The following is a 15,089-nucleotide window of genomic DNA, read 5'->3' as shown; positions in this document are numbered from 1 at the left end:
TGGCACAAGCATAATAATAAGAAACCTGAAAAGGTGTAGTGCAGTGGTGGCGAACCTATGGCACGGGTGCCAGAGGCGGCACTCAGAGCCCTTTCTGTGGGCACCCGGGCCATAACCCCAGCACACCAGACAGAATTCAAAGAATCTTTCTGCAGTTCCAAGAAACTTAAAAGATACAGCTTTCAGTCATATTTTGATACTTACTCCGCTACTTGGGACTGTAGGAAGAGGAAGAATTAGACAGGGTCGAATTATTTTTGGAGGATCCCCTGCTCACCCCCGATTCTCTGTGTACAGAGCGAAATTTTCCATCTTTCTACTGTGTTGCTGTCCTCAGAAGGCCAATATGATTGAAAGTTGTTGAACAGGGAGCAATATGTTACTGCTTTAATTTTTGGTTGGCACCTCGTGATAAATATGCAGGGTTTTGGGTTGCAGTTTGGGCACTTGACCTCTAAAAGGTTCGCCATCACTGGTGTAGTGCATCTCTCACTCAGATTTTTTGTTTGACCATGTTAGTCTTGGAGACAAAAGTATTTTTGCCGCCAATTTGCAAGAAGACCAGAAGCAATGGGTGACCCCAAAAATTATAAAAAGAGGAAAGTACGATATCATACTGAAACATATTCTTTATTTCTCCAGCCTATGTTGAAATAATGTTGGTCAGCTTACAATATTATAATGGTAACATAAAAAAATATATCTAAGCGGCCATTCAAGTAGACAAAGCATAAAGAGAACGGGCAGCATACCTGGAGAGCAGATCACCAATGTACAGATATTGAAAAATAGAGGTATCAATACTTACACCCATAATGAGGACATGGAGACACAGAGAACAAGTACATAGAGTGGAGAAGCAGAATACAGACTACAGCAGAAGTATGTTCTACAATGATAGCTCTAAAGAAAAGCCTATTGGATGACCTTTTTTGGATGACCTCATAGACCATTTTTTTAACTTAAATTTTGAGTCGTCTCATCATGGGGGTGTAACTTGATGGGAAGTAGCTACATCTGACCACAGGAACCCATTCGTCACCAATTTGAGAAGACGAGTAATATAACCGATATATTCTAGATGTGGGACCTGTTACTGATTCTACATCAGGACCCAGCAGCTTCAAGTTACACTGCTTTGCTGTAAGTCTTTAGTATCTAACATTCACACATCAGCCTACAGACAGATATTTGTGCTCAGGAATGTGATCAGATTTAGAAATACAGACAGGATAGTAAAAATTGGAATGTTTTTCATCAATGACTCGCATCCAATAAGGATCAGAAGACATATAAAAGAAGATCCACACATATCACTATGTGATACAACAGGCATAGACATCAACGTAACACAGAGTTATAATATAAATTAAATAAGTTAATGAAATGTTCAGTTCTTACGTTAAAATACATTGAAATAGAGCTGCTTCCAACTAAAAATTTGTAACTGTGGACTTGTACAGTCCGGATCAGTGTCAGTGTCTTACAATTTAGGCTTCATATCCATTTCATTGATACCTCAAAATCTTATGACCAGCAAAAGATGCAAAATGTCCCTTTTGCTTATTGTTGAATTAATGGGGAAATCAGATTTTCAATAGAAATAACTGGGATGATCTATGGAAATTCTGTAGATACATAAAACTTCCTACTAGGAATGAGTGAACCCATAAAGATTCAGTTTTGGATGAGCTTGGTAACACCCAAAATAGGTTGCCTGTAGGCCTCATTCACATGGCTGTATGCTCTCCCGGACCAGATCCCAGGCGAGCACAGATCCCAGGCGAGCACAGATCCCAGGCGTGCACAGATCCCAGGCGTGCACAGATCCCAGGCGTGCACAGATCCCAGGCGTGCACAGATCCCAGGCGTGCACAGATCCCAGGCATGCACAGATCCCAGGCATGCACAGAAAAGCAGTTGACGCGGTCACACGCTGAGTCCGGCAGCCATTGAAATCTATGGGAGCCGTGTGAATGAGGCCTTAATTCCACTGACAAAGCCTACTATGGATGAGCGGACCTGTGAATGTTTGGACATGTTTTTTTGGTTACCCAAATTCTCACTTCCACTGGTAACATCCACGATAAGTAACTATTTTCCTATGGTTCGTCTCTCCCTGTGATGACAATCCTAAAGTAAATGGACTTGCTTGTAGTGCACGTTTAGACACATGGACCATAAGACAAAGCCCTCACTCTCTACATCAGACAAGCCATAACATTAACACATTAAGACTTTCATTAGATTTTGATATCTGTTTGCAAGTTAAAATATGTCGAGTCAGGCCCTTGCACAACACAATGCACATCTTTGGAAACCAGTCATGATCCATGGTCATCCATACACGGAGTATCTTCAGAAAGGCACACACTCTCTAAAGATTCCTCTGGTTCAGGAGACACAGATCGGTCATCTTTTCTGTCCAATCCATTTTCAAGTTCAATGCTTTCTAGACTTTGATCGGCAGTTTCTGGAGTTTCATCCAAGCTGGATGGAGAGAATAGCTCTTCTTCCAGTTTTTCGGTGGGTTCTGGACTGGACAATGAAGTTTCACAACTATCAAGAGGAGGTGGTTCCTCTTCTAGAGCATGACCATCTCCAGAACTTATAATGTGGTTGTCCTCCAACTCCACAGAAGCCAGTTCTTCAGCTAAGTCAATAATTTGCTCCTCTGTCTTCTCTAAATCTTTTTTTTCTGAGCACATCAGAGGCATGAGAGGATGTAGATACATGTTCTTGTAGGCGTTTCCTAGTGGATCTTGGGAGTTCTTCATTATTAGTTTAGATTCTTTTTTGGCTGTCATCCCCAGGTCATTAGAACAACGTTCCACGTCCGGCTGCCTGTGGGCTATGTACATACAAAGTAAATAGTAACATCTATTAAAAACCACCAGATTATACTTTACATAATATTTTAAACCAACCTTCTCCGAGCTATGATTCCTACAAAAAATGCAGGTCCATGCATAAGCAGTGATCCTAAAACAAGCTTAATGCAACATGTCCCACAGAGTTGAGATATTTGGGCACATTTACTTACCCGGTCCTGTCGCGATCCAGCGGCACGTTCTCTGTGGAGGATTCGGGTCTTCCGGCGATTCACTAAGGTAGTGCGCCTGATGTCCATCGGAGTTCACCAAGCTATCGTGGGTGCAGGTAAGCGCGTGTCAAGCAAGACTTTTTTTTTGTGTAAATATGGCGTTTTTTCCGAATCTGTCTGGTTTTCTTACTGCCACGCCCCCCCCCCATTTCCGTTGCGTGCATGCCGGCGGCAATGCGCCACAATCCAATCACGTGCGCCACAAACCCGGGGCAATTCTGGGAAAATCACCGCAAAACGGTAATATTTGGGTAACCCGACCGAAAAACAGGATTCGGGCCCTTAGTAAATGACTCCCATTGTGTCTTTTTTTACATAACATGATGTATACATCAAAGTACAACCACAACTCATCGTTACCTTCGTAAGTCAGAGGTTTGTGGCAAGGTATGTCCGTGAAGGTCATCATTGGCGACTTTGGTCTCTGGGTGGTTGGCATGGTTGGCTCATGTAATGAAATAGTGTCCCGTCCACCTACCGATACAAAATATTTATTAACATCTAAAAGATATCAAAACACATCTGCTCACAAGCAATAGCTGCCCCTTTCTGGATCCCTGCATCTTTCCCATAATCACCCACTCCAACCCCACTATGGTATACAGAATGTGAGTCACTGGCATTAAAGAGACCTTCTAGCTTATCCTATGATTTATTAGGGATATTCCTGTCTCCATAGGAGAAGTCATAAACTACTTGAAAGATGTGGGTCCTAGAGGTAGGACCATGTCCCCATCGCACGAGCCAAGGTCTACTCTTGCTCGTTTATTGAACATAGTGTGGACAGACTAAGGGTCCTGTCTCAACTTCAATGGAGAATAAATGGTCAGTCCGACCACAGCTTCACTCAAGAAGCAACCAAAGTTCCCAGGTCCTAGAGGCAGTGTTGTGTATTGGGTAACAACACCCTTTTAGGAGATCCCTTGAAGGGGTAGAGAATTTACGCTAATCTATTTAATCTATTAGTATGATGGATTCCCCTTTGATAAGAAGTCATATTCTTCTGCTAATCAGATCTGTGAATTCCGTAATCTGCATATTAACAAGATAAGATGGGAGTGATACAGTCATTTTTTTGCCCTATGGATGTCCTTTACCCAAAGCGCTGTGTTTAGAGAGAGTTTTACAGAGCGTTTGACAGGGTAAAGCGAGGAGGTTTAATGATGGATGTTGAGGTTACTGAACATTAATGTAACACATTCTGTACTTGAGATTTCTCAACGTGAAGCCCAGTGGAGCCGTCTGCTTTTTCCCTAATGCCGACTTCATCTGTTATATTCTATTCTACCCATCTAGCCCGACGCCTACTGTGAGAGAACAAGCATTTCACTAAATAGGTTTTTTAAACGGAAAAAAAAAAATGTAATGTAATTACCAAAGACAATGGAAGTTACTCAGCACAGCCAAGATGTTACACACAGAAGGACATATAATATTAAAAGGGGTTTTGAGGACATCGATATCAATCTGATCTTAAAGGGGTATTCCCATCCCAGCATTCACATTTAATTCACCTGCTGTATACATACATTACCTCAACTGCATGTAAAAAAATAAAATAAATGATTATGTAATTTCCCATAATCATGTGGCCCTTTAGAAATGGAGAACAGCTGTCCTTGGATACGACCACCGCTATAGGAGTGATTGCATAAAGAAACAAATGGTTTTCTCATATGAAATGGTCGGGAGTTACTGCATATCCCACATGATACTTCCCCTGTTGTAATCACTGCTGAATCCTGGTGGTCAGGCAGGACTTCATAGAGCTTGCCTGTCCACCACTGGCAGAGGTTCAAAGGTGGTCATATCCAAGGACAGCTATCTCGTTTCTAAGGGACAACATGACTATATTTATGGGGAATCATCTTCACACGGGTAAAAACATTTGTATTAAAATCCAATTGAAGAAATGTATATATATGGCGGATTACCCCTTTGAGAACTAGTCATCGATATGATCATGTTTTCCCCAGAGACTGTCCCTTCCAAACCAAGACAGAGAACAGGTTAAAGGGGATTTCCACCACAGGGGCAAGGCCCTACGTCCAACCGAAAGTCACAAGACCCAGTTCATCCAATGACACTTTGGGGTAAGTATGTGTTTCTATATCCAAAGGGGGTTTCTATATCCACAGATGGGCCCACTATCTAATTTGTACGGGATTGTCCCAAATTTCTTCAACTGCAGAGGTTGGGTTGATACATTGAGCTTTTGTTTCAATGAACCCTATGTCGGGAAAAATCTACAAGAATCTGCTAAAATCTGTAATTCTGGGAAAGCTTCCATAGTCATTTCTGGCATGCGATATATTTCCATTCAGCAAAATGAGAAAGTCCCACATGTCTCCACTGACTGAGCTGCAACAGCAGGTTTACAGGAAAAGTTTTCCGGAAAATCCCAGAACCGGTCTTCCCCAGCCTTAAACTTTATTGCTTTATTGTAGGAATCATTCAAAAGATTGAATTCCTGTAAAATGTAAAAATGGGGAATGCCCAAATCAAAGTGGTAACATGACTGATCCACATGACTAAATGAGCCTATTTATGGGTATGTGAAGGAGATGAAGGGGGCAGAACTAACCTGCACTATATAATATGGACCACAACTGGATAGCCTACATAGCACCGTACATTGTCGTACCATCACCTGACCCAAGACCATAGGAAAAAGGGCTCATGCAAAACTGTGGTTACTTTCACTTTAGTCTTAGGCTTTCCATAGATTTTGAATACGATGGCCAGTCCTGCATTAAACGAGAGTTCAATTTCCCTGCAGCGCCACCACTGGTTATACTCAGAATTACACACGCAGTCCATTCAGCTCGATAGGTTGTCCATTTAATGCAGTAACGGGGACAGGTCCTCCAGAGAGTAAAATGCTCTGAAGCTATAGTCTACCCTGGCCAATAGATGAGGACCCTGAACAAGGAAATTCTTCATTTTAATAAGACCACCCCTTTAATAAGACCACCCCTTTAATAAGACCAGCCTGTACCAAGGTGAGTAAAAATAATACAATTATATAATATGCAGTATAGACAAAACATTCAACCTACGCCCAAATCCCACAGACACATTGTAGCTGAGGCCTTAAGGAAGCAGAAAAGGGAGGAAAGAAAGAATCATAAGTAAAACAGGAAACATTTCATTTAGTCACAGTCAACAACATACAAGGCAAGATTATACATTATACATGATACTCGGGAAGTCTGAAATTTTAGGAGACCCTTTTATTTCAGAAAGAAAAAAGGAAATTACAAATTTGAATTAAGTAATGGAGGGGCCCATCTTCTAGGCTGTGTAGGGAACATGACCGTCATCTTGAAAGCAGCCTTATTGGATCAGGGTAAAGTTATTCATCATGGGAAGGAGGCCCCGTAATGGGAAGGAGGCCCCATAATGGCAAGGTGGCCCCGTAATGGCAAGGTGGCCCCGTAATGGCAAGGAGGCCCCGAAATGGCAAGGAGGCCCCGAAATGGCAAGGAGGCCCCGAAATGGCAAGGAGGCCCCGAAATGGCAAGGAGGTCATGTAACATAACAAACCAGAGCAAAACTGAGTCACAAATTGATTGCCCCCATTCGATTTTCCAATATCTCTAGTGGTTCAAAAGTCTTGTCTCTGTCGCTGAACTCGCTGGATTCAAGTGTTATAAACCTGCTGGAATTGATAATGAACCACAAGAGATATTGTAAATCTGATGGCGCCAATAGATTTCTTCTTTGATCTGTTACATGATCATCGTACCACTGGAAAAACTTGTCTTTGATCCAATGTTGTGGACATGGCCTCACGGAACAGTGTGCCCTCTATTCTCTAGGAAGAAACTGGGGAGCAAGAAAAAGGGCTCCTGTTGACAGGTTCCCTTTAAAGTTTGTCCCTCAATACTTGCTGAGGTATTCAGATATGTAATTTTCTACGAAATAAAACATTGCCCTGGAGTACGAGACTGTACTCCTCCTGTACATTACAACTCCCATACTTATCATCATCTAGCATCATCACTGACCCCTGTGGGTTAGCCAACAGCAAATCTACAGTGGCTAAGCTCCAGCTGATTTTCTTTGTGTCTTAGATAGTAGGCGAAACCCTGTGTGGTGCATAAGGTCAGGTCCTGACACATACTATTGCACTTTTCTGAATGGTTTCTGCTGAAAAGTTTTTGATGTAAAAGACAAACTTCGAAATGTAGAAATTTCTGCAACAAATCACTTGCAATCCATGAGGGTGTGCATACTGGTTATCACATGACAGACCCAAATAGCGATCTATCTACTCTACACCTTGTTAGAGTATGGACGACATATGGTATAGCTGGATGTGAGAGTGCATGGACGAGGCAGAGCTGGGTGTGAGAGTGCATGGACGAGGCAGAGCTGGGTGTGAGAGTGCATGGACGAGGCAGAGCTGGGTGTGAGAGTGTATGGACGAGGCAGAGCTGGGTGTGAGAGTGTATGGACGAGGCAGAGCTGGGTGTGAGAGTGTACGGACGAGGTAGAGTTGGGTGTGATAGTGTACGGACGAGGCAGAGCTGGGTGTGAGAGTATACGGACGAGGCAGATGCTGGGTGTGAGAGTGCATGGACGAGGCAGATGCTGGGTGTGAGAGTGCATGGACGAGGCAGATGCTGGGTGTGAGAGTGCATGGACGAGGCAGATGCTGGGTGTGAGAGTGCATGGACGAGGCAGATGCTGGGTGTGAGAGTGTATGGACGAGGCAGAGTTGGGTGTGATAGTGTACGGACGAGGCAGAGCTGGGTGTGAGAGTGCATGGACGAGGCAGAGCTGGGTGTGAGAGTGCATGGACGAGGCAGATGCTGGGTGTGAGAGTGTATGGACGAGGCAGAGCTGGGTGTGAGAGTGTATGGACGAGGCAGATGCTGGGTGTGAGAGTGTATGGACGAGGCAGAGCTGGGTGTGAGAGTGTATGGACGAGGCAGAGCTGGGTGTGAGAGTGTATGAACGATGGTGTTGATATATTTTTGCACAGATAAATTTGTATCTTATAGTAAAGGGGCATCTTAAAGATACGGTATTTGATTATCAATGGCTACTGAGCAGGGACTACCCACTATGAGATCTAGAGATAAGCAAATCTGTTTGCTAGATTGAATAGTTTCTGCTTTATTTTGGATGAATCTTGTAAAATACAGCTGCCATTCATCCCAGAGGTTTAGGGGCAAGTTTCGGGGGGGGGGGGAGGGGTGTTGGATTAACAAAAATGAAATATCTAAAAAATGTATAAAACATGATAGGAGCTTTTCATGAAAAATCAGTGTTTTAATAGACTAGAGGGGATTATATACCGATCTCCAGGACGATTGGATAATTGCGTAGCCAATGTTGCTTGAACTTGGAGTTTCTTTTAAAAAAAACTTTGCATTTGGCCAAATCCTCTATGTTCTTTCAGAGAGAACGTTGAAAAAATGTCAATAATATCTCAATATGTCTACTGAGAAACACATAAAAACAAAGATGACTGGATGTAATAATTACAGGGCTTGATCCACAATCAGACTGATGTCCCAGTGATTACTCTGGTATCAATCTGATTTTAGGAAAGAAACAAGGATTTTTCTGTCCCTATTCTTCTGCTGTTCTTTACACCAGGATCTTTGCTTACAATGATTCCAGGCTACTGCCACATATCTATTTCCCCCTTTACCACACAAAGCTTATGGCTACGATCAGACAGTCTTAGCTGGATGATAATAATGTGCATATACAGCATATAACAAACACCTTCTAGGAAAGAAATATCTCCACGTCTAAATGATGACTACAAAAAGTACTGACCAGGAAGACTCCATAACCCAGACACCTCCAACGTCCGGAGCTTCTTTTCCAGTTCCGCTACCCGGTTACCTAGGATTCTGGAGGAAGAGTAAAAAATTAGAACGGATATACACCCTATTCATTGACACATTGGGGCAGATTAATCAAGCTGTCTGAAAGTCAGAATATTTCTAGTTGCCCATAGCAACCAATCACAGCTCAGCTTTCATTTTACCAGTGCTCATGAATATTTTAAAGGGGAGCTTTGATTGGTTGCCATGGGCAACTAGAAATATTCTGACTTTCAGACAGCTTGATAAATCTGCCCCAAAGTGTCAATGATATTTGACGCAAATCACACCTGCACAGCTCTGGTCTACCCACTGACTCACACATGGCTCTTCTACATCCATTCACTCACCAACATGAGCACACACAGCACTGCTACATACACACACACACACAGCACTGCTACATACACACACACACACACACACACACACACAGCACTGTTACATACACACACACACACAGCACTGTTACATACACACACACACACACACACACACAGCACTGTTACATACACAAACACACACACACAGCACTGCTACATACACACACACACAGCACTGCTACATACACACACACACAGCACTGCTACACACACACAGCACTGCTATACACACACAGCACTACTACATTCACACACAGCACTGCTACATTCACACACACACAGCACTGCTACATTCACACACACACAGCACTGCTACATTCACACACACACCTTTTCTCCACACCCTGCTACATCATCTTCCGTGACCCCATACCCTGGCAGCATCAATAGGTTTAGGGGCCTTGCAGTGATGCAGGAAGCATGTGATCAGTCTTGTGATCAGTCAAATGCAAAGGCTCAGGGATTAGGTGAAACGCTTTATCAGCACTTCACCAGGACTGCAGTGAGGAGGGTTTGTCAGCGCTGGAATCTACTGTTCTTTGGACTATAGGACGCAGACAGGCATCAAGATCTTTTCTTGCTCACAAGTGCATCTTACAATCCAAAAAAATACTGTAATTATAGCCTCAGGATAGTGGATAACAAGCTGATTTGTGAAGGTCCAGTTGTTCAGTATCACTCATGATAATTGGGGTCCTGTTCCTCCTTAAGAACATAGCAAAAATTTTAGAATCCTTCTTACCTCTCCAATCGTATTCTATGGCACTTCCATAGATAATGTAGTCAAGTGGTATACCTGGGTATATCTGGCAGTGCCATAGACAGTGAATAGAGCAGCAGGGTACATGCCTGACCTATCATTCCATTGATTCATTGGAATGTGATCGTGATGGTAGCGATCCCATAGTCATACCCCCCCCCCCCCCCACCGATCTGCTCAGAGGTAACGTGGAATCTTGGGACAACTTCTTTAAAGGATATCTACCACCTATTATTATTTGATTGCATCTTGTTGTAGAGAAATGCCTAAAATGCACCATCTTTTATTTTGCTTGTGACCCTTTTTAGAGCTGAAGTTCCATTTTTAAAAAAAGGAATTTTCCTACTTGTTTATGTGATCACGGATTCAGTGTGCAAAATAAAATCATCTAAGGGAAATTCTCTGGATAAACACGTCTGGGGTTTTTGTGATGAAACATTGTGGATGACAGTACACAGGGGGTCGGCGGGGGCAGCGCACTTACTTGTTAGTTTGTCTTTGGTGCTGAATAACCATGTTCTTCTCGTGAATAGTTTCGAGCAGAGCGGTCGCCAGCGACTTCAGATCAGAGATGGACTGTGGCGTTGCAGGCAGACTACAGCCGTGATCCTCGGATAAAAGCTCCTGAACTGAACAAAACACAGACACGACTGGTGAGGGATAATAAGACAAGATGATGTTACGTCCGTTCAGCAGCTCCACAACATCAAAGGCAAATCTCTAACCTCGACTGGAAAGATGTGGAAAATATAAATGAATAAAGAAATGTATATTCCCTTATAAACAGTGATGGCTTATCCCTAGGATATGTCAGTTACATTGTTATTGTGGGGATTCGACCTTCAGGACGCGCACTATTACTGCACTTCTGGCCTCTAACATCTACAAAAAGTACAGACACCATCATAGAAAACCCAGAAGACCCCATTAAAGTCAACTCAGTCTGCGGTGACCACTATATGATGAAAATGTCCAATTAGTCACAATTAGTTTTTGTCAAATTTAACCCCTTTGTGGTCATTGGTGCCTGAATGTCCAGGTCAAGCTTTGCAGTTTTGTTATGCACTTATACCATTGGAAAAGTTTTACATATCATAACAATTGTTAATCAAGGTTTGCATTACACCTTCAGCTGACAGGCTGGACAGTCGTGCAATTCAAGCGTTCATACATACAGAACCGTAGCGCCTAGAAACAAAATTCAGGGGTCCCGTTAAAGAGGAGAATCTCCCTTTCACATAATATCTGGACTTTGTTTTGAGGTGAAAGGAAATTGGAGATATCCACTGTTAAAGTTACAGTCAGGAATTATAATGACACCAGAATTGTGTTTCTAGGTGCCAAGCTTCTGGAGATATGATCATGCTAATTTGGACACTTCCATGACTTCTATATATGTGTTATCCAGGGCTGTGGAGTCGTTAAACCAAACCTCCGACTTCTTAATTTTCCTGAACTTAGACTTCACTAAATGGTCCCCAAATCCGACTCCGCAGTCCTGATTTCCTGGTCACTCTAGCAGTGCTGAGATAAATGCAAGCATTCCTTCCCAGTGCCCGATTCCTCTAATCTATAGCAGAGGAACTTCACTACTGAGCATGTACATAAAGTGCAGCCACATACATCTACACATCTACATTAAAAGGGGCATCAGTAGTGCACAAGCTGCGCCAACAGACCACATACAGCCGGTCAATACATATGGTCTGCACCCTGCTGATAGTCAGAGTCCAATGAACACTTCCATAACTGATGTAACATAACTAATGGAAGCCTTCGTTAGCACAGGAGGCTGGGGAGGGGTGAGTGCAGCGGAGAAGTTCTTGCTGTTTCGTCGTCCTCTCCTGCCGCTCTGACACTGGTTGTATGCGTCGAGGCCAGGAGAGGACCCTGGAATGATAAGTACTTGTAGGCTGTACTGTACTGCTCCCGGGTCCTCTCCTGCTCTGGGTGCAGGACACATAGCAGAGCGGCACATGGAGGAGGAAAGAATCTGCCGTGTGATGCAGGCAGGAGAGAAGCGCAGGGAAAAGAGAGAATTCATTTATTTTTTGGGGTCTCCAGTGTTAGTATTAAACTCTAGGGGGTCACTATTATTGCCAGCTCCGGGGGTCTATCTGTTAAGGGGGTCTCCAGTATTTATTTGTCTGTTATGGGTCTCCAGTACTATTATTATCTGCTCTGGTTCTGCACTATTATTGTCTGTAGTGTTTGGTTACTGGGTTGGCATTTTGTGCTGTACTGTGGTTGTTGGTCCATCTAGGGTGCTGCGGCCTCTTAAAAGTTGAGCAGTATGACAGTGTGGTCCTTGGACCAAATGTAAATGTTGCTCACCCCCGGCCCAAATCCTTGGGAATAGAACAGACATTTAAAAGAAATTTCTCAACTTTTAAAAATGTTTTATATGTTTGTGGGGTCGGTCCATTTGATCACGGCTCTGACTCCACCAAAATTGTTGCCGACTCCACAGCCCTGGTGGTATCGGCATAGGGCCTGAGGAAATAGGGAGCGTATAACCGCATAGCAATCATGAAGGGGTTAGGGAAAATAAACATTCTGAAAGTTTTTAGGCTAATAGTTCTGTACTTTTTATTATATTACTTTATATTTTCTGTGGTGGTGATGGTTCAGATGCAAAATTCTCCTAAAAGTGCCTTGTATGGACCTGCTCCATTCACTGCTATGGCACTTCCATCAGCCCAGAATAAACCTTTACATAGTAGAGAATACATCCACGTGCAGACATACAGAACCAAAGTACCTTGCTTGGCAGAGAGGACGCCAGTCAGGGCGCTGCTATTAGACTTGCTGCTTGACTTTGAATTCTTCCTCTTCTCCAGCGCGTTCTGTAATACAAGTACAGGAAGACTTTATGTAGAAGGAAGTGAAACACAGAAATTCTGGAAAGTGATGGGAGAAATCAAATGCGAAAGGAGAGTTTATTTTATCAAAGTTATCAAATAAAAAAATAAATCTACAAGTCTTTTTATACAATATAGTTCAGAAAGTTGAGCACCTGGTTCGCAAATGTGATTCCTAGCTCCCTTCTGTGTGTTGGCAGCACCAGGGGTTCCATGGCAGACTGCTAAATCATGCTGCAGGGAGCTCCCTCTAGTGGCATGTGCAGATTACAAGAATTTTATCATTTAAAGAGAGTCTACTAGTGCTTAAATCACCACACAAGTAAGACCACAAATAGGTAGAGCCCATTATGAGCTTTCCACATTTTCTGATGTTATCAGTTATTTAAGAGAATATTCTACTTTTATTGTTAAGCAAATTAGGTTTTTGGTGCACCCTGGTAACACCCAGAGGCATCCTTCCCCTTTTTTTTTTTTTTTTTACACACTTAATTACTTCCCTGTTGGAAACTAGTTGTATGAAGAAAACGGGTGCACCAAGAGTAGGAGAAAACGGGTGCACCAGCCCCCCATTGCCCGACGCATGCACCAAGGATCTTATCTGATATAAAAATTTAAGCAGAATTTTCTCTAAAATAACCATTCACTGGCAAACAGGAATAGTATGTTTGAAAAGCTTATAAGGAGCCTTACACAATGCTGGATTTAACTAGTGGGCGACCTTGGGGCTGGCAAACTCCTTTCAACCCCTTCACTATGATACGACTACAGGCAGTCCCCAGGTTATGTGCAAGATAGGGTCTGGAGGTTTGTTCTTAAGTTGAATTTGTATGTAAGTCGAAACTGTATATTTTATAATTGTAGATCCAGACAAAAAAAAATTTGGCCCCAGTGACAATTAGAGTTTAAACATTTTTTGTTGTAATGGGACCAAGGACTATCAATAGAGCTTTATTACAGACACCTTACAGCTGATCATTGCAATCTGGGACTATAGTAAAGCATTCAGAAAGCTTCACCAGAGGTCAGAGGGGTCTGTCTGTAACTATGGGTTGTCTGTAAGTCGGGTGTCCTTAAGTAGGGGACCGCCTGTATATACGTTCCGTTTGCACATACCCTGTGCAGAGGGCAGATATATATTAACTGTTATATCTCCTGAACTGTGGTACCTAGAAACACAATTCTAGTGCCATATGAAAGAGAAGAATCCCCTTTAATAATAATAATATCAGTATTGTATTTCTAGCTGAAACAGAACCGGAGATATGCACTGTAAAACATTCGATTTCTAAATAGAGATCTCAGTTCCTGACCGTAAATATAAGAGTGGATATCTCCGGTTCAGTTTGACATAGAAACACAATCGTCTTTGACTCTATTAGAGGACACCAGAATTGTGTTTCTAGGTGCTACAGCTCTGGAGATATAAATGTTTGAAGTATGCCCCCTACAGTCTGTCAGCTGAAGGCAGAAAGCAGACAGCGCAGCAGAAGACATGGTGCAAAAGAAGAGCAGAACTGCAAAAACTGACCTGGACAAACAGGCACCAATGACCCTTAGTCATAAATGGGTGAAGAAAAATTAAAAATATAGAATAAGGGAAAAACCTTGAAGTCTTTTGAACCTTTTTAGAAAAAAACTTGAAATATAATAACTCAGGAAAGTAAGCAAAGAAACCAGGGACACTTGGAAACGCTCTTTCCCAATCCTGCGTCTGCCCCTAGAGACGGATTGTGTGCTGCGTCCTGCAATATATAGATCTGTGCCGAGCTCAGGACACGGAGCTGTAATGTGTATTATCAGGAGGGTGAGACCTCCCGGCAGGTTCACACTTATAATGAAGGAAGCTGTTATACTGTTATAGGATGACACATCTACCGCTAAATCATTTACTGATTGTGTGAAATCAGGATGTTCTGTAACTTCATCCTTGTACGGACACATAGAAACAACATTACTGCTTTTTGGAAAAGTTTTTCTTGTTTTTCAACACAAGGTCCATAAAAAACAGCTAATTAGTTAAATCCAGGTAAAAAAAAATAAAAATATAAAAGAAAAAGACATTTCTACCACAATAAATTGTACAAATACTGTATTATCTGTCAAAAGATAGATTAATCAATTTCAAGGCAACCT

At 42.5% G+C, this 15,089-nt stretch overlaps 1 protein-coding gene across 3 annotated transcripts in view; it reads right to left on the bottom strand.

Moving 5' to 3' along the window:
* Positions 1-611: 611 nt before the first annotated feature.
* Positions 612-15,089, bottom strand: part of CCDC149 (coiled-coil domain containing 149) — a 48,252-nt gene continuing 33,774 nt past the window's right edge. For 2 of the 3 annotated variants that reach the window (XM_072126000.1, XM_072125998.1), the window contains exons 8-13: positions 12,854-12,938; positions 10,577-10,721; positions 8,900-8,976; positions 6,163-6,195; positions 3,464-3,577; positions 612-2,851 (exon numbers count right to left, since the gene is read on the bottom strand). In XM_072126000.1, coding sequence (XP_071982101.1) covers positions 2,325-2,851; positions 3,464-3,577; positions 6,163-6,195; positions 8,900-8,976; positions 10,577-10,721; positions 12,854-12,938 — 981 coding nt within the window. In that variant the 3' untranslated portion in view covers positions 612-2,324. The remainder of the gene's footprint in view (positions 2,852-3,463; positions 3,578-6,162; positions 6,196-8,899; positions 8,977-10,576; positions 10,722-12,853; positions 12,939-15,089) is intronic. The other variant, XM_072125999.1, reaches the window with a different exon arrangement.

This window comes from Engystomops pustulosus, chromosome 1, assembly GCF_040894005.1.
Source record: "Engystomops pustulosus chromosome 1, aEngPut4.maternal, whole genome shotgun sequence".
Lineage (NCBI taxonomy): Eukaryota > Metazoa > Chordata > Amphibia > Anura > Leptodactylidae > Engystomops > Engystomops pustulosus.
Note: the sequence above shows the minus strand (reverse complement) of the source record. Positions and strands in the feature narration are given on the sequence as shown.